This window comes from Lepisosteus platostomus, chromosome 15 (genome assembly GCF_059453375.1).
Source record: "Lepisosteus platostomus isolate fLepPlt1 chromosome 15, fLepPlt1.hap1, whole genome shotgun sequence".
NCBI classification, from domain to species: domain Eukaryota; kingdom Metazoa; phylum Chordata; class Actinopteri; order Semionotiformes; family Lepisosteidae; genus Lepisosteus; species Lepisosteus platostomus.
In genome coordinates, this window is record NC_142625.1 from 19,397,613 (window position 1) to 19,422,921 (window position 25,309).

At 36.1% G+C, this 25,309-nt stretch overlaps 1 protein-coding gene across 2 annotated transcripts; it reads left to right on the top strand.

Moving 5' to 3' along the window:
- The first annotated feature begins 2,108 nt into the window (after nucleotides 1–2,108).
- LOC148648173 (cadherin-like protein 26) lies at nucleotides 2,109–25,117 on the top strand. 2 transcript variants are annotated; one of them, XM_088608218.1, is made up of 16 exons: nucleotides 2,109–2,159; nucleotides 5,528–5,638; nucleotides 6,763–6,912; nucleotides 7,707–7,851; nucleotides 10,653–10,816; nucleotides 11,972–12,103; nucleotides 13,739–13,921; nucleotides 17,448–17,767; nucleotides 18,282–18,424; nucleotides 18,729–18,953; nucleotides 19,321–19,548; nucleotides 20,925–21,043; nucleotides 21,767–21,871; nucleotides 22,226–22,303; nucleotides 22,914–22,994; nucleotides 23,392–25,117. In XM_088608218.1, the coding sequence occupies exons 1-16, from the start codon at nucleotides 2,121–2,123 to the stop codon at nucleotides 23,608–23,610; spliced, it is 2,442 nt and encodes an 813-aa protein (XP_088464344.1). In that variant the 5' UTR covers nucleotides 2,109–2,120; the 3' UTR covers nucleotides 23,611–25,117. The 2 variants fall into 2 exon arrangements, with proteins under 2 accessions (XP_088464344.1, XP_088464343.1); XM_088608217.1 differs by lacking the exon at nucleotides 2,109–2,159 and having other exon boundaries at nucleotides 4,279–5,638.
- Nucleotides 25,118–25,309: the final 192 nt, after the last annotated feature.

Sequence of the window (25,309 nt, forward strand, 5' to 3'; positions counted from 1 at the left end):
ACTACTACTGTGAACATTACTAATTTTTGTGTGCTTTAAAAAAACACAAATGAGTCATGTAGCGGCGAGGCTTATTAATAAGAAAGAATTAAGTGTTCTGAGCCTTCCCAAATGAGGCCCCATTTCTCTGTTCATCTCTGTGGTGCAGCCACAGAGAAATTATTCATGCAGGCTGATTTAAGGTTCCTTTGATAAGGACAGCTCCCAAAGGGGGATGCACTTAGCTAAGCCTGGCTATCATGATCAATGGTCATCCATTGGCGCCTATCTGTCTAGGGAGTGCCAGATGGACATCTGGACTGCATTCCTAAGTGTCAGGAGTAAGTGACTCATATCTCACCTTGATCAACCAATCAGGAACTGGTAGGGCCGAGTAACCCACGTGGGACTCTGATGCCCATGGAAGTTTCAGCCAATCAATGAGCTGAAGTTCCTCCAGGTAAAAACAGGCAACACAGAGAGCCTGAGAGATTCAGATTCAGTAAGATTCAGGAGAATTCTGTGGACAATTCTAAAGGGAATTCAAAGGAGAATTCCAGGGCAGGACGGCCCAGGAGCAGAAGGCTCCCAAGGGCAGGACATTCTCGCAGCGCTCCTCCTGACCATCCTGAGACTCAGCCCGGACAACCACGGAACGGCCAGTGTGTCCGAGTGCCAGAACTTTCCTTTGTTCTAAGAGTCTAGAGTGGAGGTTGCCAGAGAGTAACCACCAGCAGGCCTCGTGAACAGGTCGGAACTGTGGACAGCTGAATCACTATTCAGAACTAGCTCTTCATCAGGAACGAACCGGTCCTCTTTCTGACTTGCTGGGACCCACAGTCATCTTTTCTCCTGTGCGCAAACTTTGCTAGTTAAAGCCAACACTAACTAGCCGGCCAGTGAGCATCAGCAGCGCACCGTAGCAAACCGCACAGCACAGCCTGGCACCGAGCCAGAGAGCGCGGATTGGACAGCAACAGCCTGCAACTGTTTCTTTGTGCCCGCAGGAGATCTGAATCCCCAGAAATTGGATGAGTATTCAACTTCAATGCATTACAGCTCGAGAATTCAATTGTTATCCCAACCAGTTGATATCAATTTAATTCCTAAGAGTTATGTACTTGTTTTGAGTATCTAATGTAGACGTTGTAACCAAGTTCATTTACGAAACGATCTTAATGAATGATATACTGAACGTATGTCCTCTTGATATGTGTAACACTTTGTAACTGACTGAATATATACCTTTTGTATTCTGATAACCCTCTCGATAAGATCTGTTGGGTTTACATGCATATTCTATGTATTAATAAATGTATCCTCGTGCATTAGTACCTGTGTGTGTGCGTTGTTTGAGTTATGTCGCATGGTTGGACTCTAAAGCCATCAAAAGAATCAACTTTGTGATTTACTGCTACAATTAATAATTGTCTCAGTAAATGCCCAAACCCTAAAGAACTGGTGCCTTCAGAGAGCCACTACATTTACATTTTGGCTATGGCAACGTTACAGTCATACATAATGGAACTTTAATCACAGTACTGGAAAAAAAAAAACTTTTAATAAGTTTCTTTAAATCATCTTCATTAAGTTACTACTCAATTCTATACTACACTGGTAGTGCACAGCATTAGACTCAGCTACAATAGTGTGCCAACAGCAATATATACAGACTGCCTCTCAATGCTTTTGTTAAAGAAACAGTCTGCTCTTTGCTTAAGGGCACACAAACTGCTGACACACTAAGGAGAAACTAAAATGTGGACAAACAGGACAGGTTTGACAAGGATTTTACTTTAAGATAAGGAATAAAGAAGTTAAGGACAGGCTTACCATTAAACAGCAAAAAATACTAATCAATTCTGGTACATTGACCAATTGTTTTTATGAAATAATGCGTAATTGTATTCATGTCTACTGTATATCTTCTTCTTTGTGTTCTAGCACTGTATAACAGGCAGGTACTGTACAGTGTGTCTGCATTTCCTGGAAGAGATGACATCAGAGGGTCGCCTACAGAGATCTGCCTTCCTACACTTATATAGATGAGCCTTTGGTTTCAGCTCCCTTGTAATGTGGAAGAAGAACAAAACCAGTCACTGTTTACTGTGGATTTGCATTAAACCACATTCGGGTTTAATATGAAGCCTGTCATCATTCTTCTTCTGCTGGCAGTATTAGTAAGTGTATTTGCAAAATTGTTTTCTTTATTGCATCTTCAGCTGCTGGTAACATATTAAGAAAAACAATATACTTTTAAATACAAGGAAGGGTGATTAGTAGAATAAGCTAACCTGATCGTATTTTAAAAAATTGAATACAATGAAACTTTTTTTATTTCATAGTCAAGGTACTATTGTTTAAATAGTTCTCATTGAGTTTTATGAAACCCATAGGCGTCATCGAATGACTTCCACAGGTTGGTGACTTTAATGAAATTCCTTTAATTGTATAAATCCATACCGTAAGCGTATTGAGATAAAGTGGGGAAAATGACCATTTCAAAGTAGTCGACTGCAAGCAGCATGTGCCTTTGAGGACTGTTTTGCATTTGAAAGAGTGTTGAATATTTCTAAAAAGATTGACCACATCTGGATTCCCAAAACAAAAGAAGGGAATGAGGCAGAAATAACTAGAAAATAGGCAAACATATGCAGGTTCAAGTAAGTATCAATTTCTCTTTTGCCCAAGGCAATTGCTAGAATCTTAACATTTTGAAACTTCATGGTTAACTACACTGCGTTGGTAACTCAAGAGAAATAAACAGAATGTGTTTATATAGCATAGTAAAATTCGTGTGTTACCGCTCACTTGAAACAATCAAGAATAATAATGACACACAGGTTTAGGCACATACTGCACTGTGCTGAAACAGCGGATCTCAGAGTGGTGGAATGGCTTTAATATTACTTTTGAGACAGATAATAGCTGCAGGCACATACTGCAGCCGTAAAAACTCCTAATGAAACAGAAAATTTGCAATAATAAACAATATTGAAAAACTAGAGAAACATTTATTTTGCGTAGTTCTGTTAACAGGAAACACTGGCATTAAGAGGCATATTATAAAATACAATTTTTACTTCTGTTTTACTTGCTCCTATTCTCGGTATTTACTTCTCAATTTAAATTCAATACAAAGCAATGTTAGACTTCAGAGAAAACAGGCAGGGATAACATCTAACATCTATGTATAATGTTAGATATCTATGTATCTATGTATAAAACCAAATTATTGCCTGACACTGAGCTTTTAGAACATTGTACTATAAGTACTAATGAACCAACATTATTTCTTATTTTTATGATGATAAACATTTTTATATACTTGCATAGTTTACACATTTTGTTGTGATGCAACATGCAATCACAACACTTTTACATAGCAATTAGTATTTAACTAAAAAAGGGTTACATATGCAACCTGCTGTACTCATTCAAAGGAAACAGAAAAAAGTAGATAGATCATTGATATGAAAGAAAAATTGTCATGATTACACAAGTATTTAAATCCTTTGCTGTGGCAATCTTAAATACATTTGGTCTTTGTCTCTACTGTATGTGATAATAGTGAATTGCATGACTTAAGAATTGATACACCTGTCACTGTAAGGTCTTTAAGTCAGGTAGTGAATGGCAAGCTACTTTTACAACCAAGGAGCTTAAAAAATGACGTAGGGATACATTTGTAGAAAACCACAGATCGGAGGAAATGTATAAAAAATCAAAAACACTGAATATCCCTTGGAGTACTGTAAAGCTGATCAATTAGAAGTGGATTGTGTATCAAACCAGCCAGACCCTGCCTACTGTAGATCTGATTTTCCCTCCTAACTGAACTGCTGGGAAAGGAGGAAACTAGTTATGGATGTAACTGTGAAGCCAATGGTCAATCCGAAAGAACTACAGTATACATATCATTACTGAGATGAAAAGTCAATAATCCACAAAACTGGCCTACATGACAAAATGGAAAAAATCTAAAATTCCTTTCCAGATATTTCTCTTGTACTAAAGAATCTGCACTGGCTAACAGTTCCTTACAAGGTTGAATTTTAAATTCTCTTATTTGACTACTGGGCACTGCAAGGTCTGTGTAATGTGTACCTTCAAGTGTTACAATCCCCACATTCCTAGTTCCCTCTTTGTTCCGCTGGCTCTAGGCTCCTCAGCCTTCCTAGAGCTTCATACCGTTGTGAGAAAAAGTTTGTCAACCCTTTGGAATCACCTGTATCCCTGCATTAATTGCAAGTAAGTTCAGAGTTGAGATGTAACCAGATCAGCAGGGGCTACATTTTATAATATGGTCAGGAAGAGTATTCTGTAAACCAGGGGCTACCACTGAAAAGGCTCCGTCCCCTAACATACAGTGGTCAGAAAAAGATTGTGAACCCTTTGGAATTATTTGCATTCCTGGAGTAATCGGTGGAATGACCTGAAGCAAACCATGCATACAATACATCCCATAAATATCAATGAATTGAAATATTTCTGTTAAGAATTAGCCCAAATACCCCGAAACTATTGTGCAGGATCGATCAACAGCTACGGGAAACATTTGCTTGAGGTCATTGCTGCTAAAGGAGGTCCCCCTTGTTACTAAAGGTTTGCAAACTTTTTCCAGCATTGACAGTGAATGTTTAATGTTTGTGTTCAATATAGACAAGAAAAGTACAGTTATGTGTTATTTGTTTAATCGGACTGTATCAATTATTATGACAGAGATGAAGGTCCGATTACAATTTAGGCACGATTACTGCAGGAATATAAATAATTCCAAAGGGTTCACAAAATTTTCTGTCAAATTTATGTTAAGGGACTTAGCCTTTTCAGCGGTAGCCCTCCGTTTACAGAATACTCTTCCTGACCATATTAAAATACGCTGCCACGGCTAATCTGGTTAAATCTGGCCTCAGAATTCATTTGTTTTTGATGGCATCAGTTCTTAACCTAATTTGTTCTTTTTAATTTAATACTTATACATCATTTTATTATTCTCCTTTTTTACTGTACACCTTTTTATGTAATTGATTTATGTAAAGAGCTTTGGGAATGTTCTGGATTGAAAGGTACTGTATAAAAAAAGAAGTTGACATCTTGATGTCAATTTAAAGTAATGTTAACACTTAAAGTAATCCCTTTTCAACAGTGATTGGTGGTTTTACTGTAGTTTGAAGTTGCAAACTGTGACACCAAACTATTGTTCTCTGTAATTGTTTTCTTTTTTCCTTGAGTTCTCTCATAAAGGAAGACTTTTTAAAACTTGATTAAATGTTCCATACCCATATAGACGTGATTGTGGTTATCTTTTTTTTTTGTTCTTGAGGAGTGGCCTATAAAAGCTTCAGGTGATCAACTTCTCCGGAAACTGTTCAGTCCTGGCTTCTCCAGACTGCTTGCATCAGACTTTGGAACGTTTTTAGCACACATAGACACATAGAAGAATTTGTGTAACATTATGCACTGTGAATGTATATTTGTTTATATAGTATTTCGTATTCATATACTGACTATGATTGATTTTTCTGCCACTTGTCAATACTTGCAGGATGCAACTGATTCACAATCCATTCGGAGTCGTCAGAAACGGGCTTGGATCATTGATTCATTAACCATTGAGGAGGAAAACCCAGGTCCTTTTCCTTATTCCTTGGGAACGGTAAGTACACAGGATGTGTAAAATGGAAACTATAATAAGTGAAATAAATATGCAACTACAAAAGGTTGACTACAAGTGCTACAGAGGCTCTTACTGCCGTGTATTGGCATTGTAGTGTAATTAACAGTAGTTTTTCACGAGGCTGGAGGAAATGACCTAGAACAAATGGAGGGATGGCCAGAAATAGCTCATACAGCATGTCACAATCAAGAGGTGGTGATGGGTTATACCTTGTGCTTCATTACTGGACTTTTTTAGTCGCACATTTTGGTGCCTGTAGTTTTTTGTTCTCCATTTTAAACTAAGAATGTCATAAACAACATTTTAAACCAGACATTTACATGAGAAAATCCCAGAAATTAAACAACTGAACTGAACGATTTATATAATCCAGGCACACCCATGTAAAAACATTTTATAAAAGATTAAAACAGAGAGATTTGTAGGGTAAAAAGATTTGTTAGGTGGTTGTGGAGCAGCTGAAAAGAGGATAGAAGAGCTCAGAACAAGCAGTCTACATGATTGCCTTAAAGCGAATGCAGATACTGTATTGTAATCACAAAATACTTGAAGATTATATGCAACAAGTTTCATTGATATAAATGTTGCTTATACCTCGTACCACTGCAGTTGAATTGTTTCTTAGGTTTTTAATTCTCAGAATTTTTACTGTTGTTCATTATGGACTCGTTGAATGTAAACTACTTGTAAGAGTGGTTTGATCATATATAATAACTACATGCAACACTTGTTGTGGACTCTGTAACAGTACTTAATATTACAGCAGTGACAGAGAATGTATTAGGTTTTAATAGAGTGTCCATAGGAAGTCATTAGATTAGGCCAGTGTTCCCTGGGGATTGGTATGTCATATACAGTAGATCTGAAATTGTTTTATATCCCAAGAACGTTATAGATTAGTTCCATTATATTCATTTCAGTCCACATAATAATATCAATTCCTGAAAGAATTGAAAGGGCATGTAGATATTGCAACAAAATAAATACAGACTAGTAACCTGGAAATTAAAAGTTGAAGATCAACCCTCATGTCAAAGTTGGGAGAGTTAGTGTTTGAGGAATTGTTTTAATGCTTCAAACGTGTTGTATTTTTGCATTTTTAGATCAAATTGGAAAGTGAATACCGAATGCTATTCACATTACATGGTAGCGGGGTAGACGAAGACCCAAAAGGCATCCTTCAGATTAATCCAGCTATGGGAGAGATTAGTGTGTTTGGAAAGGTAGACTATGAGAAATACCACAAACTGATGGTAAGTGAAAAAAAAACCCTGCTATTGACATTTCTGAAGAACTAGACTATACCACAACCAGTTTTTTTCTGACTAGCTTCATTCCTTGGGTTATAGATTGTGCTAGGAGATATGTACAAGATGTTACATGCAGCCCTTATGCGCTAGTCACAAAGTATGTAAAGCCAATCCACCACCAGTTCTTAAAGGCAAATGGCTTGGAGCTGACAACACTCCAGCATGGAAGAGTTGGGTTGTCTGTAATTCGTGCACGCTTGCTTGTAAGACACTGCGCACTGTGGGTTCTCACAGTCTACCGTGGAGTATTTAATAGTTACAGGAGACCAAGGGGCCAGTCAGAGAAAAAGCTAGATCAGACAGGCCAAATATATATGATCTAGAGGGCTGAGCACACGTTTGTATACAAACGTTTTGAATACATATATATGGGTGTATTTCTTATTCTTTGGACAACAGAATTTGTTTTTTGTCAGGCCCATTGTTACTGCCGCTACAATATGTTTTGTAAGATATTTTGGACACCAATGTACTGCCAGTATTGATAATGTTTTATGTTGAGACCTTGTATATTTACTAAATAGATTACAATTGTGAACCTACACATTGTGAACATGTACTTTATTATTTTTTTCTTTGTTTATTCTAAATTTGTCCACTTACATTTGGAGTAGGATATCTAAGCTTTAGCAACTTGAAAATATATATTGATGATGCTAAATTTCAAAACTTGTTATTTAATAAATGTAATTTTATTGTTGTAATGTTTATTTTTAATTCCTCTTTAATTTACACAGTTACAATTTGAAGCCAAAAACGCTTCCACTGGCATTTTGGATACACGGCTTGGAGTTGAGATCAATATTTTGGACATAAATGATCACCCACCAACTTTTCAAAACACATTGTATGAAACTACAGTTAAAGAATCAACATATCAGGGTAATTGCATTATTCTATTACATAAATATTTGTAATATTCAAATAAACGTACTGCATGATTAGTTTCACAAAGCTACGGCAGAATGCTGTTTTTCTTACAGTTACATATTCATAGTACAACAGACAGAAATCTTGATTCAGATAGAAATAAGGTACCATTGCCAATCATACAACATTATTAAAATCCAACTATGGTTTGGGATATATAAGAGCTGCATCTGTCAATGTATAAACAGGCCAGTTATTCTATAAATTTGCCTGTGGCATCAGAGCCAGGAGACTCAAAGGAAACCCAACTAGCTTTGCAGCCTGAATGAGAGTTATCTTAAAAATCTAAATTTACCTGAAATCCCTGTTTCTTAAAAAAAAGAATTGAAAATATAATGCGTTGTTATTGATTTGTAATTTACATAGCCAGTACAGCCAGAATGACATGAACAAAACTCACTCACTTAGTGGCAGACTGTATGTTGTAGTGTTATAATTTTAAGATCTCTTTTTTTTAGACATTGTATTTGGTGAGACTGTTGTGTTTAATAATTTACACTATTTATGTCACTTGTGTATTTTGTGATGATACGCGTGATCGATCAAACAGAAAAACTTTTACTTTTCCTTCCTTGTGATTTAATAAAAATGATGACATTTTTTAAGGATTTATTTTAAATCAAAGATTATAAGAACAGTTTATTAAAATCTTAAAATACCATAAGCGCAAAGAAAGACGGGCACCTATTATTTTTGAAAGAATTAAAATGCAAGACATGTAGGTTTAGTAATGATTGATCAGTGTAATCTGTCTACTGTGATCCATTTACAAACAAAGGAGGAATAATCAGGAATTTTTTTTCAATTTGGTTATCATAGTGAGGGCCAATAGCTATTCATAAAACAATCTGGAAATTACAAATCTGGAAAACTCACCGGGTGTATCTATATTTGTTTTTATTAATTTACTTCTAAAACACAGCTTTAACATTTTTAAGTTGAGGGAAAATGTTAAGTTTTAAATTTAACTAAATTAAAATAGATTTGTACATCTACTGTATACCTCATGTTTCTTTTTATGCATTGGAATCATATGCATATTATCAGTGCATATAATATTCTATTGTGTGGATTATTAATATAATGAGATATAAAGTATTGTATTTTCAACTTGCAGCGTATTGCTTATAAAGGACCTTTTCCCTGGAGTTTGGGTGCATTAATATGAAATTATATCATACAACAATTCTAGGCACTTTTATAGGTTTGGCTTTTACTGTCCATCAATTAATTATTGCATTTTTATAGTGCTTTTTGTGTCAATGTATCCAAAAGCACTTTACGTATAGGAGAAGACCCACTTCATCCCATTATGAAGAGCAGCTCCCACCTGGGTGATATGCAGGAACCATTAGATGGCAACAACCCCTACAACACAGTAGAATTGTAGGTTTAATGTTAGAAATTGTTTCATCGAATGAATAAAAGGGAAGCTTGAGGAAGGCCAAATTGTACAAACCTAGAGTGCAATTTAACCAGGACATAGGGTTAACATCCCTACTCTTTTGATTGTCAAGGGATCGTTAACGACTACGTCACTGTACTGTAAGCAGTCAGGACTTTGATTTAAGATCTCGGCACCTCCTACAGTAGAGTGTCCCCAGGCACTACAGTGGGCTGTTTGTTTGTGGGAATTCTGCTCAGGAGTACCACCTAATGATCACCAGATAGTGCTCGCTTTTATTGTTTATCGTTTTACGAATCTTTGAGACATGGCATGTGCAAAGGCTAGGTAAAACAAATCAAGGCCAATTACATTTTAAAAGTCCTTTTTTACATTCAAAGACAGTTTACAAGGAAAAAAATAAATGCTTGCATAGTTCTTAATGTCTGCAGAGCCTTGGGCGTGCAGTGTGCTCATTATTTATAAGAACCTGTCTGGACTATTTTTAGAAATATTAGGGTTTGCAAGATATCTGTGATTCAGGCTACCTGAGTGTATCCAGCTGGCTTTGGGGTCAAAAGTCCAAATCTTTGAATTTTCAGACTCAAATTCTTTGATTAATTTATAAAATAATTGATCAGCAAACTGGTAATTTTATAGACTAATTGCTGAAACAGACACATAGACATTTCTAAATAAACTGTTTCTTATATATGCCCCCAATTAACCAAATAAACCCTAATATATAAATTATTGAAGTTTAAACAGAAATGCAGAGGGCTGGTAAGGAATACTGGACACATTACACCAGCATTCAACATCAAATGTTTCTCATTTAACATTTTCCCCTTTGATTGTGATCAGAGTTACTGTGTATTCTTGGCTTTCTGTCATACATCTCTAGAATTGTATTGCCATCTATTTTTATCATTTTAGTCCTAATCTGCTGTTTAGTCAGGCTGCTCATTTCTTTTTCAGTCCTTGATTAATCACAGCCTAAACCAATGCAATAAGATTGAAGTCAGATATCTCGCAAAACCAGCATGTCAATTCAGAACCTCTTATTTGTGGTGCAAAGTACTCTGTGTGGAGTGAAAAGAATTATATATGTGTAAGGAATAATTATTATTATTTCCTTTTCACTAATTAGGGTTTAATCTTTATTTATACTCAATATTTATTTGTGAAGGTCAATTTACAATTACAGGAATAATTTAAAAAAGAATTACAATGCATTTCACCTTAGGTAAAAAAATAAAAATTTCACCTCAAAGTACATACATGAATCCATGAGTATATTACAGTACATTCATTCATCGAGGGCTTTTATTTTTCTTCTTAATTAGCTTGTTTTGTGTTCTTCTCACAGGTAATTCTCTCATTATTGTGTCAGCAACAGATCTGGACAAACCAGACACAACAAATTCAACATTTTCTTATAGGATTGCTTCAGTGTCCCCTATGACAAAGGATGTAGAGTTCACTATTAATGAAAAAGGCACGGTTTCATTCAAAGGATGTTTGGACTATGAGGTGAGTAATATTTTTACACAGTCCATCAATAGTGATAATCGTTCTTCACATTCGGGAAAAAATCTGCAAGCCCAGTGGGCATCATAAATGACAGAGAGAAAAAAAAGCCTCAAATTTCACCAACTTGTCATGGATCAGTAAAGAAGAATGGGCAAAATTCCTGAATGTCTATGCGAGAGACTTACATGCAGTTACAGCTAAAGTTGAAGTCATTGCTGTTCAAGAAGGTATCACCAGTTACTGAATGTAGGATTTACTGTTACAGTGCAACAGCCAAAATTAAGGTTGGACCCTATGAGGTTAATGCTTTAATCTGAGGAACAAGTATTAGTGAAAGCCAGATGTACTTATCTAATAGTTCATATCCGAAGTCATAGTCAAAGAAAGTCTAAGGCAGAAAGCCAGAGGTTCAGGAAGCAAACAGCAGAGATCACAAGAAACTCTTAATTGAGGAGCACCTGTGGGAAACCCAATACCGAGCATTGAGATGTTGAGAAGGAGTCCTTAAGTACTCTGGTGTGGTGGTGACTGATTGGATAATTAATTAATGTGTCTGGGTTTGCGGGGACAGGAGGAGGCTTGTGTCTGATTGTGTGAGACATTTACATACAGTATTTATTGACCAGGATAGTTAAGGATGTATATTCAGTGTAATTACATACATCTACAAAATTGTATATCTTTTTGTTGTGCAATTAATTAGGTTATCTTCATCGTTTAATAAGATCTTCATGAGGGCCCTGTTAGGTCTAAAATGTAACAGGAATAAGGACCAACCCAGGGGGCTCAGCATCTTTTTCCCAGCACTGAAACTCAGAGCATCCTGATGAAATGGGCAGAGCAACATCAGGTTATTCAAAATAACAATATAAATTAACGGAATCATTAATTTAATTAAAATCAATGTATTTTTAAAGAAAATAAAAAGACAAATGGAAAACAAATAAGTGAGATACAACCTAGCAAATAATTATGCCAGATAAAAGCACATGGGTGTAACCTACCAAATACCTGCATTACTCCAGTCACAGAAAATGTACATTCAATTTTATTTTCCCAGATGATAATCATCCATCTGTTTTCTAGCTTATTCATCGAGATCCAGGAGACAAGAGCCTAAGATGATAACCATTCTATTGTTGTTCTGTTTTACAGCAAACAGAGAAATACACCATCATCGTAGAAGCTAAAGACCATGGCGAGAAAGTAAAGCTCTCAAGTTCCACAACTGTTCTGTTAACTGTGCAAGATGTTAATGACAATCTACCAATTTTTCTTAGTCCAAAAGTGAGTGTTCATATTCACACAGTACCTTGCAAAACTGATCAAACCCTTTGTATTGTGTCCTATTTTGTGAAATGAAATGAAATGATACACACACATTATTTAAAACTCTATATTTTATTTAAAACCTGAATGCTCATAATGAAGACTTGTAAAGGCAAGATAAGTTACAGTAGTCATCAGCAAAAACAAAAATGAATAAAACAGATGGCAAAAGTATTCAGGCCCACAAGCTCAATATTATGTGGAAGCCCCTTTGGCAGCAATCACAGCAGCACATATTTTGGGCAAATGTCTACCAACTTAGTACACCAGCTTGGTGCAACGTACATTATGCCCATTCACCTTGTCAGATTTGTTCAAGTTTTCTCAAGTTGCTTGGGGGTTGCTTCTGGACAGCAGTTCTCAAGCAGTTTTGTCTCAAAACAAAACAAATTTTCAAGTATTCAAGCCAGGATTTTTGATTGAAACACTGAAGTAAATTCACTTTTTTATTCTTAATCACCTGCAGTATAACTGTGCTTTGGATCATTGTCCTGCTGAGAGGTACATTTTTTTAACCAGTTTTAGGTCTGAAACAAGTTTTCTTCTAAGATTTGCCAGTACGTTACACCAAGTTTTTAGTCTTGATGAGCTTTCCAGTCCCTGCTGATGAGAAGCAGACATACGATTCCACCATCATGCTTAGCTGTAGGGTACCTGGGTAGCCGTAGCTATAACAGCCATCTGTTTATGACTGGGTGTTGCACTCTGTTTTGTGCCAGACGTATTTCGTTGCAATTATAGCAAAAACTACCACTTTTGACTTGTTTGACCAAAAATAATTTAACCATGTTTGCAATATCATTTAAATCCTTTGTTGCAAACCACATGTGGCATCTGCAATGGGTTTTCCACCCTGCCAAACTGGCCATCTTTGTGGAGTGACTAGTAATTTTCTCTCATTTCACCCTTTGAACTCGTAACTAATCTAGGCAGTCTCTGTGTGGTAGAATGCATCTTCCATTTCTCGATTTCTTGCTCACAGGGATATACAAACAGATCGATATTTTTGTGCCATTCTCCTGATCTGTGATTTTAAGTTATTCTATCTCCGACATGCTTTAAAATATCCTTAGTGTTCAAATTCACTACATGATTAAGGAATCTGTTGTTCTTCTACTGACAATAAAATCACTAGAACCATTATTATTGCATATAAACATACAGTAAGCCACTCAACGTATTTGTGTGGCTTGTTAAGGTCATAATAATTTTAACTTCTTTCTTTGCATGTGTGGAGTAGGTTGTGTATTTGACAAGTACCTATTTCTAATTCATGACTGCAATTTTTAAAGGAACAAAATCTGTAAAACTATGCAGAGGTCTGATTATATTTGATAAAAATTGTAAATGTTATTTATACTGTACCTGTACATAACATTTTCTCAGGTCCAACAAACATCTTCCATGAAAGCAAAATTTCTTTCACCCAAATAATGGTCGATTTTGACTGGTACCGTATACTGAATATAAATTATGATATGTCTCCAAGTTTGTGACAAGTCATAACTTTGTTTTTATTTATTTTATAAGAAATGATGTGCTTGGGAGTATCTCAAATTTATGCATGACTGACTCACTGACTTTGTGTTTTAGCTGACTGTCAAAGTGAAGGAGAGGTATGAAGGAGTGACAGCTCTCAGAATAAAGGTAAATGACAAAGACAAAAAGTCAACTTCTGCCTGGAACGCAAAATACATCATTGAAGATGACAAAGACGGAAACTTTCAGATAACTACAGACCCAGAGACTAATGATGGAATCTTGACTGTTGTAAAGGTAAATATTTTCTCACTTAAAATTCTCTAGTTGCATCAGATTGGCTCATCGGGTAAAACAAACAGATGTTATGTAGGACCACAGCCTTGAGATTACAATTATAAAATTTGGTCTGCGTCATTCACAACGTATGTTGTTGGCAATGCAATACTAAGAATGGTTGAGGAGGTGACAGCATGATGAACTTTATCTTGAAAGGCAGCACCAATCAGTGGTCAGGAGCCTGTGTGTTCAGTCTAAGTTAATGCTGTGTTTATCCAAACCCTTCCACTGGAATCTCACGGATTCTTTACTAGAATTGCAGTACAAGGACAAACACTAATAGGAGGCTTTCTGACCTATCAAATCCGTCTAGGTTTGAAATGGATTGTAAAACTGGATCACCCTATACAATTCTGTTTTAGGGTACGAAATGGGCAAGACTAGTACTGTACAGCATGTCTATAAACACATGTTCAGATGATCTATTGCTTGCAGAACTTTACTTATAAAAAATAAACTTTATGATGAATCAGATACTAGAGAGTAACCACAATTAGCTATTACTACATAGTGGGGTCAACTACATTGCATTCTTCATTTCCTGAATCTTTATCCTGACTGCCCTATCCTATAATGGGATGTTTGGTACTATACGCATTGTAGCAGATTCCAATCCTACTCCTTCAAAAAAGGTTCAGTGGCATGAAACCAGAATAAGTCCAGATGAACATGGGAAGATCTTGCAAACTATACACAGCAGCTGCCCCATTATGAGCCCTAGCTGTACCACTCTGGATTATATTGCATCCATACAGTACATAATGCATAACGAATTAACGAATAAAGTCACTTCAAACAGATAGACTGACATGAACAGCACCAAGATTTTCAAGCTCTTGCTGTCGAGATCGGGATATTCTGTCCTTTTTTTAATTCAAAAAGAGGTTTAAACAGCGAAAGGGTGAGGACATTAAATAAAAAAAATGTTTTTAAAGCTCTGTCATTTTTCGGTTTGATTAGCTGATTTTCCTGCAATGCTAAGTCAATTGCTAGTGGGTGTTTAAAAAAGGATTATGCACCCATTCTGTATCTGCTCTTGAGTCTTTTGTAGCTGAAAAGTGTTGTTCAGAAATTTCAGATAATAATGTCAGATCTTCTTTTATTTCAAGTCCCTGCATGTTCTCCAAAAGTAGGACAGGTATCAAGGACTCCTGTCCACATCGTTTCTCCAGGATATAAGCTTTGTTTTGAAAGTCACGATTTTGTCTGTCAGTTTGAAAACTGTCATCCTCCCTTACAATGACAGGTTCAATTCCTTTAGTAGGGTAAAAATGTAGCTCAAGTACACAAGCTTATGGAAAAAATTCTTCTCACTGAAGAAGTCAGCCATAGCATAATGTTCCTCTGACATAAATCTTTGCAGCTCTTTTTCTTAAGTGAATACTCTGTGACCATCTGTATTCTGGATAATCAACACAAATCTGTGCAAAGCAGATAGTGTCCGAGACGTGCACCCGAACAAGGATTCAAACTTAGTGCATTAGTTTTTATGTCACTCACCATATCATATTATTCAATATAATGTGTATTATTACCAGGTGATCATTTCTACTTCCCAGGTCTTTGTAGTGAATAAAACAGTGACCATCTTATTATTCTGCTGTCACTGTGTTCAGCTGCAGGGCTGGAAAGTCTTGGGCATGGCGGTAGTTCCCACATCATGGACTATCTCAACAAGACACTAGCTGAGCTTACTTGAAACAGTAGCTTGCAGACAGAACTCTGATCAGTACCGCGCATCAAATCTTCATGAAGGTCATGCTTGAATACGTGTCATTTGCAACTTTGATTGATTGACCTGAATGGCAGTGCTTGTAGAGGCTTTTATTCTCTCTAACATTTGTTCCTCTGCCACTGGCCACATCTGTCATCAGATAAAGGAACTTGGCTTACTTTTCTAACGACTGAAAAATCTTCCCACAGACAGGAAAGGGTTCTGTACAGTTTGTTTAAGCACTTCAGTAATAATTAATTGTTTTTTCTTCCTCTGAAATGAGGTAAATTGGTATCTATGATGCCTTCAGAACAAATGTTGTTGTTGATGTGAAAAGTGCTGATCGTTTTGGCAACAACCATTTTGACTCAGCCTTTCTGTGTTCAAAATAATAATAATAATAATAATAATAATAATAATAATAATAATAATTGCTTACACTTATATAGAGCTTTTCTGGACACTCCACTCAAAGCGCTTCACAGGTAATGGGGACTCCCCTCAACCACCACAATTGTGCAGCATCCACCTGGATGATGCGACGGCAGCCATAGTGCACCAGAAAGCTCACCATAAATCAGCTATTAGTGGGGAGGAGAGCAGAGTAATGTAGCCAATTCATAGAGGGGGATTATTAGGAGGCCATGATTAGTAAGGGCCAATGGGAAATTTGGCCAGGACTCCGGGGTTACACCCCTACTCTTTTCAAGAAATGCCCTGGGATTTTTAATGACCAAAATACTCATCAGGTTTTTGAAAGACGAAGATGTTTGTCTTAGGTGTCTAATACGTTTTAATGGGTTTCATTATATTCTTGCTTAGTGTTTCAGAACATAAAAGACACAGCTGGCTTTGAAGCCTCCTCATTTCCAGACTTGATGAATCCAAACTGAGCATAGGAAGGAGCATATTTGAAACTACAACCAGATTTTCCTCGGTGCCCACACTTGCCTTTTATTAGTTTGATTTTCTCTGCCGTTAGCTTCATCGTCCAAGGTTTCACAGTCCTGTTTTTACCTGACTTTCTGACCAAAAAAGCAATCGAGAGAACACTGACATCCTGTGGATCGGAACAGTTTTTTTCTTTCCATTCTGGCAGAGCAATACAGCAGACAAAGCCAAAGGCATGACGTGGGAGGGAGGATATTATCAATATTACTTCTGTGACTTGTAAGGTCTTGCACAAAAGCAAAAGATACTAAAGCATTAAGGCAGCATGGTGACGCAGTTGTTAGCATTGCTGCCTCACTGATCAGGGTTCTGGACCAGGGGAGCTACATGTGTGGGGTCTGTATATTCTCCCCATGGTCACTGTGAGTGTCCTCTGGGTGCTCCAGTTTACTTCAACAGTAGGACACAGGTGTATTTATTCTTTAATCATGTGAAACACCTCAACTGCACACAGGTGGACTCCAGTCAAGTAATTATGCGACTTGGAGAAGAGAGTTGGTTACTTCAGAGGTAATTTATGTGTGTCAAAACAATGGGGTGAATACTTTTGCATTCAATTATTTTCTGTTTTTTATTTTTAATTAATTTAGTAAAATGTCTGGATTTTTTTTTTTCGCTTTTACATTATAGAGTACTTTGTGTTGATGAGTGGCAAACATTCTCAGTTAAATACATCATGGTTCCATGCTGTAACACCAAAAAACGTTAAAAATTCCAGGGGGGGTGAATACTTTTTCAAGGCACTGTATATTCTAATGCCAATATTTTGATAATTTTAGTGAGACCATTTCAATGTCTTCTGCCTTTTTTGTATCACAGCCACTGGACTTTGAAAAATGTAACGGGAGGAACTTATCTGTAACAGTGATGAATGAAGAGGACTATTCTTCATGTACTGTGAAGAAACAAAACCCCACAGGGCGTTGGAATGTGGAAATGAAACATTATGATGCCAGTAAGAGACACCTGCTGGTACTGATGAAACAGACAGTGGAAGTCATTCTAGAAGATGTCAATGACCCCCCGGAATTCACACCAAGAATTAAAAATATTTATATTGCCGAAAACACAGAAACAGGCCATGAACTGGAGACAATGACTGCGGTGGACCTGGATGATAAATTTGCTGGGGAATTTGTGTATGTTTGCAAATATCTAATATCTAAGGAAATTTCAATTTTATTATTTTCTTGTTTCATCAAATCAAATGACCTACCATTACTATTTTTCTAAAAACTTTATTAAATATTTTCACTTGAAAATAAACGTAAAATTTGTGTTGGAAATTACAAATATTTGCAGTATAACAAATAACGGACTACATAAAGTCAAAGTGCTAATATTACTGTAGTGTTTTATAATTGATTTGATTTCTTCATCAAGACCATGTTTTGCATTGGCCCCAAAACTTTTTTACCTGTTCATACTTGAATTTTCTTACTAGAATATTTCACCTTTTTAATTATGTTTGCAGACAAGATGAATAACAGAAAGAAATTTTAAAGAAAACATTTTCATTATTTGAAAAAAAATAACATTGTGCATGCAAAACTGTTTTGGACAAATAAATATACTGTAAGTCTGTGAGCCCTGAACTCTGTAGAAGACCTAATCAATATACTTTCAGTAATATTGCTTATTTCTTTATAACAGGTATGAGATAGGAAACGACCCAGCAGGATGGGTAACTGTGGATCCAAAAAATGGTGTAATTAAAACAATAAAAAAAGTGGATAGAGAATCCTCACATGTGGTGAATAACACATACACAGTACTTATACATGCAGTTGATAAAGGTAATGTGCTACAATACACCTACAATAAATCATTATCATTATCAATATCGTTTTGAAAGCTTTATTCAGCAGTTTAAGATCTCTTTCAAAAGAAAATTAATTTCAATCCACGTTGTTACTCCTGGGAAATTTCAGATAAATTACTCTCAGACCAGCAGCAGCGCTGCAAATTGACAAAATGTTATTGATGTTATAATCATACTTTATCCTGGTTTAAACAAACAATCAATGTCAGAAATCAAACCAATGTTGCAGCAATCATCCTTCTGAATTGTTGTACCATTACCATTCTCTAAATTCACAGGAATCCCCCCCATGACAGGCACTGGGACTCTCATTATCCACATACGAGACGAGAACGACAATGTTCCTTTTCTGTATAAAACCAACATTGACATGTGCTCAGGGGCAGGAGCGACCAACATCACTCCATATGACCTGGATGAAGATCCCTTTTCTGGGCCCTTCCGGTTCCAATTGGTGAATGAGAAGGATCTTGAAGGAAAATGGAGACTAGATCCTACTTACGGTAGAGTCCACAAACTGTGCATTCTACAAAATTCTGCATCATGAAATTTATTTTCAATCCTGTTACATACCACCTCTTTTCACAATTCTACAATAAACACACTATATAAAAAAAGCAAAGAACCTCATTAAAGTACATAAACATTTTTTTTTACTCAAAGTGCTATAGGTAATGCAATCACCATCTATTTTTAAAAAAGGTATACATGGGTAACTGAGTGCAAACAGAGAATGAATCCATTTTTTCATCACTTGTGTGAGGCAAATTTGACATGAGTTCTGATATAGATTTGGATAAATGATGGATAATCTCTTTGAAGTCTGTTATTGATTTAAATGGTAATTTTCATGCCTGTTCTTTGATGCAGGGTACTCTGTCGATCTCATCAAGGAAAGTGATGTTTTCAGTGGCGTGTATGAAGTGTCTTTGAAAATCTTTGACAAGCAGGAGCAGTATTCTATCCAGAACCTCACTGTGACAGTGTGTGACTGTGTCAGTTCAGGACCAGCAAACTGCAGATTCCGGAAATCCCCTGCTACACAGATGGGAGGCAGTGCCATAGGGATCATATTTGCATCCTTATTTCTTCTACTGGGTATGGGAATTTTTACAAGACATTACATTCCAGAGTTTATTGCTTATCTTGTTGTGATAACTCATGTTCTGTTCCTCAAAGAGGGTATTTTTAAAACATCTATTGCATATTCTATTAATGATACAAGTCTAATGTACTCAGTTGGCTCCTGAACATTTGTTTCTTCAATCTTTAGGTTATTTTTTATATTTATATTTAAAAACAGAGAAATAGAAAATGAATCCACTGTCAAAATGAATACCATACATTTGAGTAAAAGAAATAAAAGTTATTATTTCAGTTGTACTCAGCTGTACAACTTCAGTTGTCAGACAGACATTGAGAGCCATACTAGAAGAATACACAGGAAAAAATGTTCACACAGGAAGGAGAAACATACTTAACATCTCTGGGTGATTCCGAGATTTCAGAATACAGTAAGTATGAAAAGTATCCCTTTGTTTACACAAATTCTTGTTTTGCCTTCATCAAGATAGTGTGCTGGATCAATAAAATAAGTAAACAATCAGGGAACTATTTCTCACTGAATGGAAAAACAAGGAGAACAGAACACAAGTGGAAACTAAAAGGGAATCCATTTATGATCTAAAACTGGAAACACGTTGTTAAAAGAGTTACATGTAACTGGAAAAGTTTCTCACCCAGGTTCTGAGGCCCAAAGTATGTGCTATTCGTGAAACCGTTTATCCAGATGTTAGACGTACTTTAAGCGACTGAATTACCAACTAAGCAAATTTGGCTCAATAGCATCTTTTCATTTGGAATCATTTTTGTGTTTATCTAATGCAATGCAGTGACCATGATAAGATGAGGCAGATTGCTTCCAATTCAACAGGACAAGGCAGTGGTTTAACAAAGACCCAAAAGAGAGTTTTGGGTTGATCTTTGGAAAAGGCATCTCGTCAGATGCAGTGCCAGGGACAGTAGAGAGATATTAATTACATATTAATAGTTTTGTCTTTTTTGTAATCAATCCATATTCCATGTAGCAAAATGGTGGTTTCCCTGTAACTGAAGAACGAAAACAATTAGTTCTGATAGCCTCTTCTTACCATATTCTTATATTGTAGAAATCTCATGCTGTCGTTTCATTCCATTAACAATCCTGCAGCATCACCATGCTTTTAATGTACATTATCACTCCAGAACTCACATGTTGGCATTATACTAGAATTTGCTCCACCCCTTTCACAGTCAGTCCTCCGTCCTCTTCTCTTAATCCGCAATCTCCCACAGGCAGGTTGCTTGAAATACTGAAACATGAGCTACACTATGAAACAGACAAATATTAACTTACAAAGAGACGCTAAATCATCACCACTGGCCTGATTTTCTATTATCAATAAAACAATTCTTTCCCCTTTTTGGATTTCCAGGGTTATTACTTTTGGGTTTTCTAACATGTGGGGTGAAGAAATCATTCATGATCTTAGATGATGATTCAACAAATACTTTCATAAAATCTAACATCGAAACACCAGGGACTGACTGCACGGTAAGCATATTATACCCTAGACCACATTTGAAAAGTAGGTGTCTAGTGCTCTGTGAAAGGCCTTTGAAACCCTCACCTGGAGATAAGGTTTTGTCTAATTTTGTAAATGCCAATTTATGATTGTATTTCTCATTTGTAGAAATTAGGGCAAGACGTCTCCTCTTCAGATTCACTCCTTTCAGATACACAAATGGCTTTAAATTATGTTTTGATTTCACAGATAATTGTTACTTGCATTTCAGTAAATTTTCTGACTACAGAAATGTCAAACACGTCATAGAAGAACTCCATACAGTATATTCCAAGAGGAGTTGCTTACACTTATGTTATATTACAAATATATATTAAATGATAGTTAAATGAAGGTTCAATTTGTGGCATGGTGTGTCCTTTTAACTAATCAACCAGAGGGAATATTCAGTGAAATAAAACCTGAGAATATCTGGATTGTATCTCTCTCCCTTAGCTTGTCTACCACTTTCATTGGAAGTGATTAACTATAAGTCACAAGTCAGTTTAGCATTGTCATATTCTCTGACTATGGTGAGGAACTTAAGTGTTGGCTTACCTAGGTTATTAACACATGTAACTTATACAATTTCCATTTTAAATGTTTTGGATATGAGGCTTTTAATGGTACTTGATTAAAATAAACATCAGAAAAATATATACTTTTATCCATTCCCTTTATTGTGAAATAACGTTTCTTCTTTCTTTATTAAGGTTCCAAATACAGCACAGAAATTCCAAATGACTGAAGCAGATGCTACAAATAATCAGCATGTGAAAAACTATTATGGGCAGGCACACAAAAATATTTTTGTTCAGGTACTTATCTGTTTTTCCAGGTCTTTATCCTGTATCAGTTTTCTTTTATCCTTAGGGATCTATTTCAACACATGTCCAAAGATTTTTTGTTCTCATTAGAAATTGACTTTTTTAACATAGATCTAAGGCTTTCTTTGAATTTATCAAACTATCTGGAAATGTAGTTCATGTGATCCACACAACAGAAGAGTTCCTATGTCAGTATGTGAACACGTTTTATAGAAACACTGTTGATTTGCATGATCTGTTTATTAAGATAATTAGAAAAGAGTACATTTCAAGTCATATGCTATTTTTTAGGTCACGACAATCTCTTTTCTGTTCATGGTGGTAACTTTTTCATTTTTTATTCAGAATGTGAATATTCATAGAAGTCAAAGCAATAGCCAGTTCTCCAAGATAGGGCAACAAGTGCATCATTACAGTCAGATGGTACGTATTTGTATTATGAAATTCATACAAATCCCGAGTGCTCAGGGTTGAGGCCTTACTAATAACAGCACTGCAAATAAAATAAACTAAGGATGTAAAAAATTGGTTGTTTCCTGTGGAATCCATTAAATAGCTGATGGAAAATTATTATTTTTTAATTATTTTTAAGCAAAAACAATCCTATAAAACAGTCCTATAAAAGTGTAGCTATGTATCATTTATGTACAGTACCTGTGAACAACTATACTGTATGTTATAAATATAATGCTAAACTGGGATGGCATGGTTGTGCAGTAATTAGCATTGCTACCTCACTGTGCTGGGGCCCTGGGTTCAATTCTGCATCTGGTGTGTTATCTGCAGGGATTGGCTAGTCTTAAAATTTTATGATATAGCATTAAATAATCCTTTAATATAATAATAAATAGTCCAGATATCATTTTAGAATATTTCAAAAGGCAATTATACTTTTTTTCTAGAGGCATTATTATATCACTTTTTAAGAAGCTGAAATACTGTACAAACCAAGATTGTCAAACATGACTGAGCACAGCTGGTGCTTTCTGATGTACTGACTTCCCATATTAAATCAGTTTTTTATACCCACAAGGGATCAGAGTGGAGCCAACAAACAGTGTTGACAAAAAGCATAAACATAGAAGGGATGAAAATGAAAGCTAAAATTAATAAGGTAAGTAAGGACTGCACTGACGCATTGGTTCAAAATTCATGCAGATGCTTTACTGACACTGTCATTGCAAATAAAGAAAATAAACTACACAAGAGAAACTTTTTATTTCTTTTTCTGCATTAAAAAAATAGTAAAATTCAATTCAGTAAAAAAGTAGGATTGCTTTCCTCCTGTGAAATCAGTTGATTATGTAAAGGACAATTATTTAAAGGAAAACAGCGTATAACTGTTTAACAGTTTAGTAATATATTAGAAATATATTTTTGTTGGGAGTGATGCAAATTAGGGTTGCTAGATAAAGTGTAACTGCAAAACTTTAATTCAGAAAAACTAGATTTCTTTGCAAACTGACATTTATTGATAATTAAAGTTGTAATTTTCATTTGTTTACTTACAGAAAGTACTGTTAATCCAAGGCAATGGCAATGAACTGCATGACTATCCCCCTCACATTTATGCTGATGAAGGAGAACCCATGAGTGACCCAGAACTAGATGCCATTTCCATTGATGAACAGGAGTTTGTGTCTGACCAGCTCAATGACCTGGGCCCAAGATTTATTAATCTTGCTACGATTTGTATGTCCAGCCTAAAAACACTGAGGCAAAATAATTGAAAATGATACTGTCAGGATCGTTATCCCTCCTCTCAAGGGCGCTCCAACCCTTTCGGATTTTCCTTTATTACATGCACCTGCCCCTCATTAAGTCCGTCATTATTTAAGCCTGGGGCTCCTGCTATTCCTGGCTCAGCACTAGGAGATGGACGCCCGGAAGCCCGCCTACCAGTGTGTTCAGGAGAGACCCGACGGCATAGGCTTCATCACGAAATCCTGACCATCTGAGACTGGTGCTCGGAGCATCTGGCCTAGTTATCCTGTTTTTTAATTCCCTGTTCCTGTTCCGGATCCAGTTCCGGATTTTAGTCTCGTCTGTCTCTGATGGTTCTCCCGGTTCCTGGATCCTGGACTGCGCCCGGATTTCCCCCTTGGACTGTTTGGACTTGTTTGCCTGCGCCACGCCCCCCAAGCACCAGAACACTGCCCCCTTGTCTGTCAACCTATCCTGATCCTCTACGTCTTTTCCCTGTTGTCCTTCTCCACTTACTTCCGGATTATACCATCTGCATAGGGTCCTGAACTACGTTTCACGGGAGCCTGGACTGGCTCCTGTTACAGATACCAAGCGGACACGTCCTACAGTGGTTGGAGCTGATCAGAACAGTGTCACATTTTTGAGATGAAGAAAAAGAGAACATCTTTTTTCAGATATTAAATCTCAATATTAAACAGATATTAGTTGAACACTTTACTGCAATTGCTTGAGGTTCCCCTGGCGTTTATTTTCAAATAACACACTTCCCTTCAAACTGTAATTACTCACTTTTAAGTAATTTTTTTATGGATCATTAAAATCTAAAAAGCTTCAACGTTACGTTTTGGACAGTGTTAAAGTACAGGAATGCTGTACTTTACGGTGAAATTACAAAAGTATTTCAATTTTGAGTGTCTGCATCTTCTCCCTGTTTTCTTCCAAATTGAGAAGAACTTCAGAGGAGCTCCGATTTCTAGTTCTGAAGCACTTACTGTAGCAGAGTTGTCCTAGAAAAGAAGATGGAAAACACTTCCAAAATAATATATGGCTTGTCACTTAATCCCTTTTTCAGGATGTGGTTGTGCTCTTTAGTATATACAGATCTTTTTGTAAATGCAGGTAATGCGGTTCCTATCTATAGATGCAGTCTCAGACTCGGTATCCTGTGCAAAATAGAAAGTGATGGACTATTTTGTTTTGTACTATAATGTGAATATTTGTGTTTCTATGCATGTGTTTGCATATATTTAAATTGACTTGAGGGTGGTTTGGTGTTTTGTTATTAATTTTTGTATCGAGTGTTAGGCATGTCATGGCAAATGTTACTTTTTTTTTTTTGCACAAGTACAAATATATATTTTTTAATATTCCCCAGAAATTTGCTGTCCAAATCTTCTGTGTAGCATTTTTTAAATTCTGGTAACACATTCATTCTGATAGCACAACTTGGGAATTGTAACTGTATTGAATTGGTATTCACTTTAATTTCTTTTTGTTATTTAAATAAAATAGAAATTAAAAATACTAAAATCTACTATGTGAAATAAAACAAACGAACAAAGTGTGAAACATTTGGCCAAATGCCAAATTAACTTTATAGGCACAGCAATCAACACGTCAGAACAGGGTAGAATTAGTATGTTTTGAACATTTCATATAAACGTGTTAACGATTTGTATTTATTGATTTAGAAACATTGTCAGGTGGGTAGCTGGGATTATC

Bases quoted from the DNA above. Each gene is read 5' to 3' on its own strand.
- LOC148648173 (XM_088608217.1), top strand. From the start codon at position 5,438: ATGCACTGTGAATGTATATTTGTTTATATAGTATTTCGTATTCATATA. The intron at 17,768-18,281 runs GTATGTTTGCAA...TCTTTATAACAG, and splicing joins AAATTTGCTGGGGAATTTGT to GTATGAGATAGGAAACGACC. The intron at 22,304-22,913 runs GTACGTATTTGT...TATACCCACAAG, and splicing joins TGCATCATTACAGTCAGATG to GGATCAGAGTGGAGCCAACA.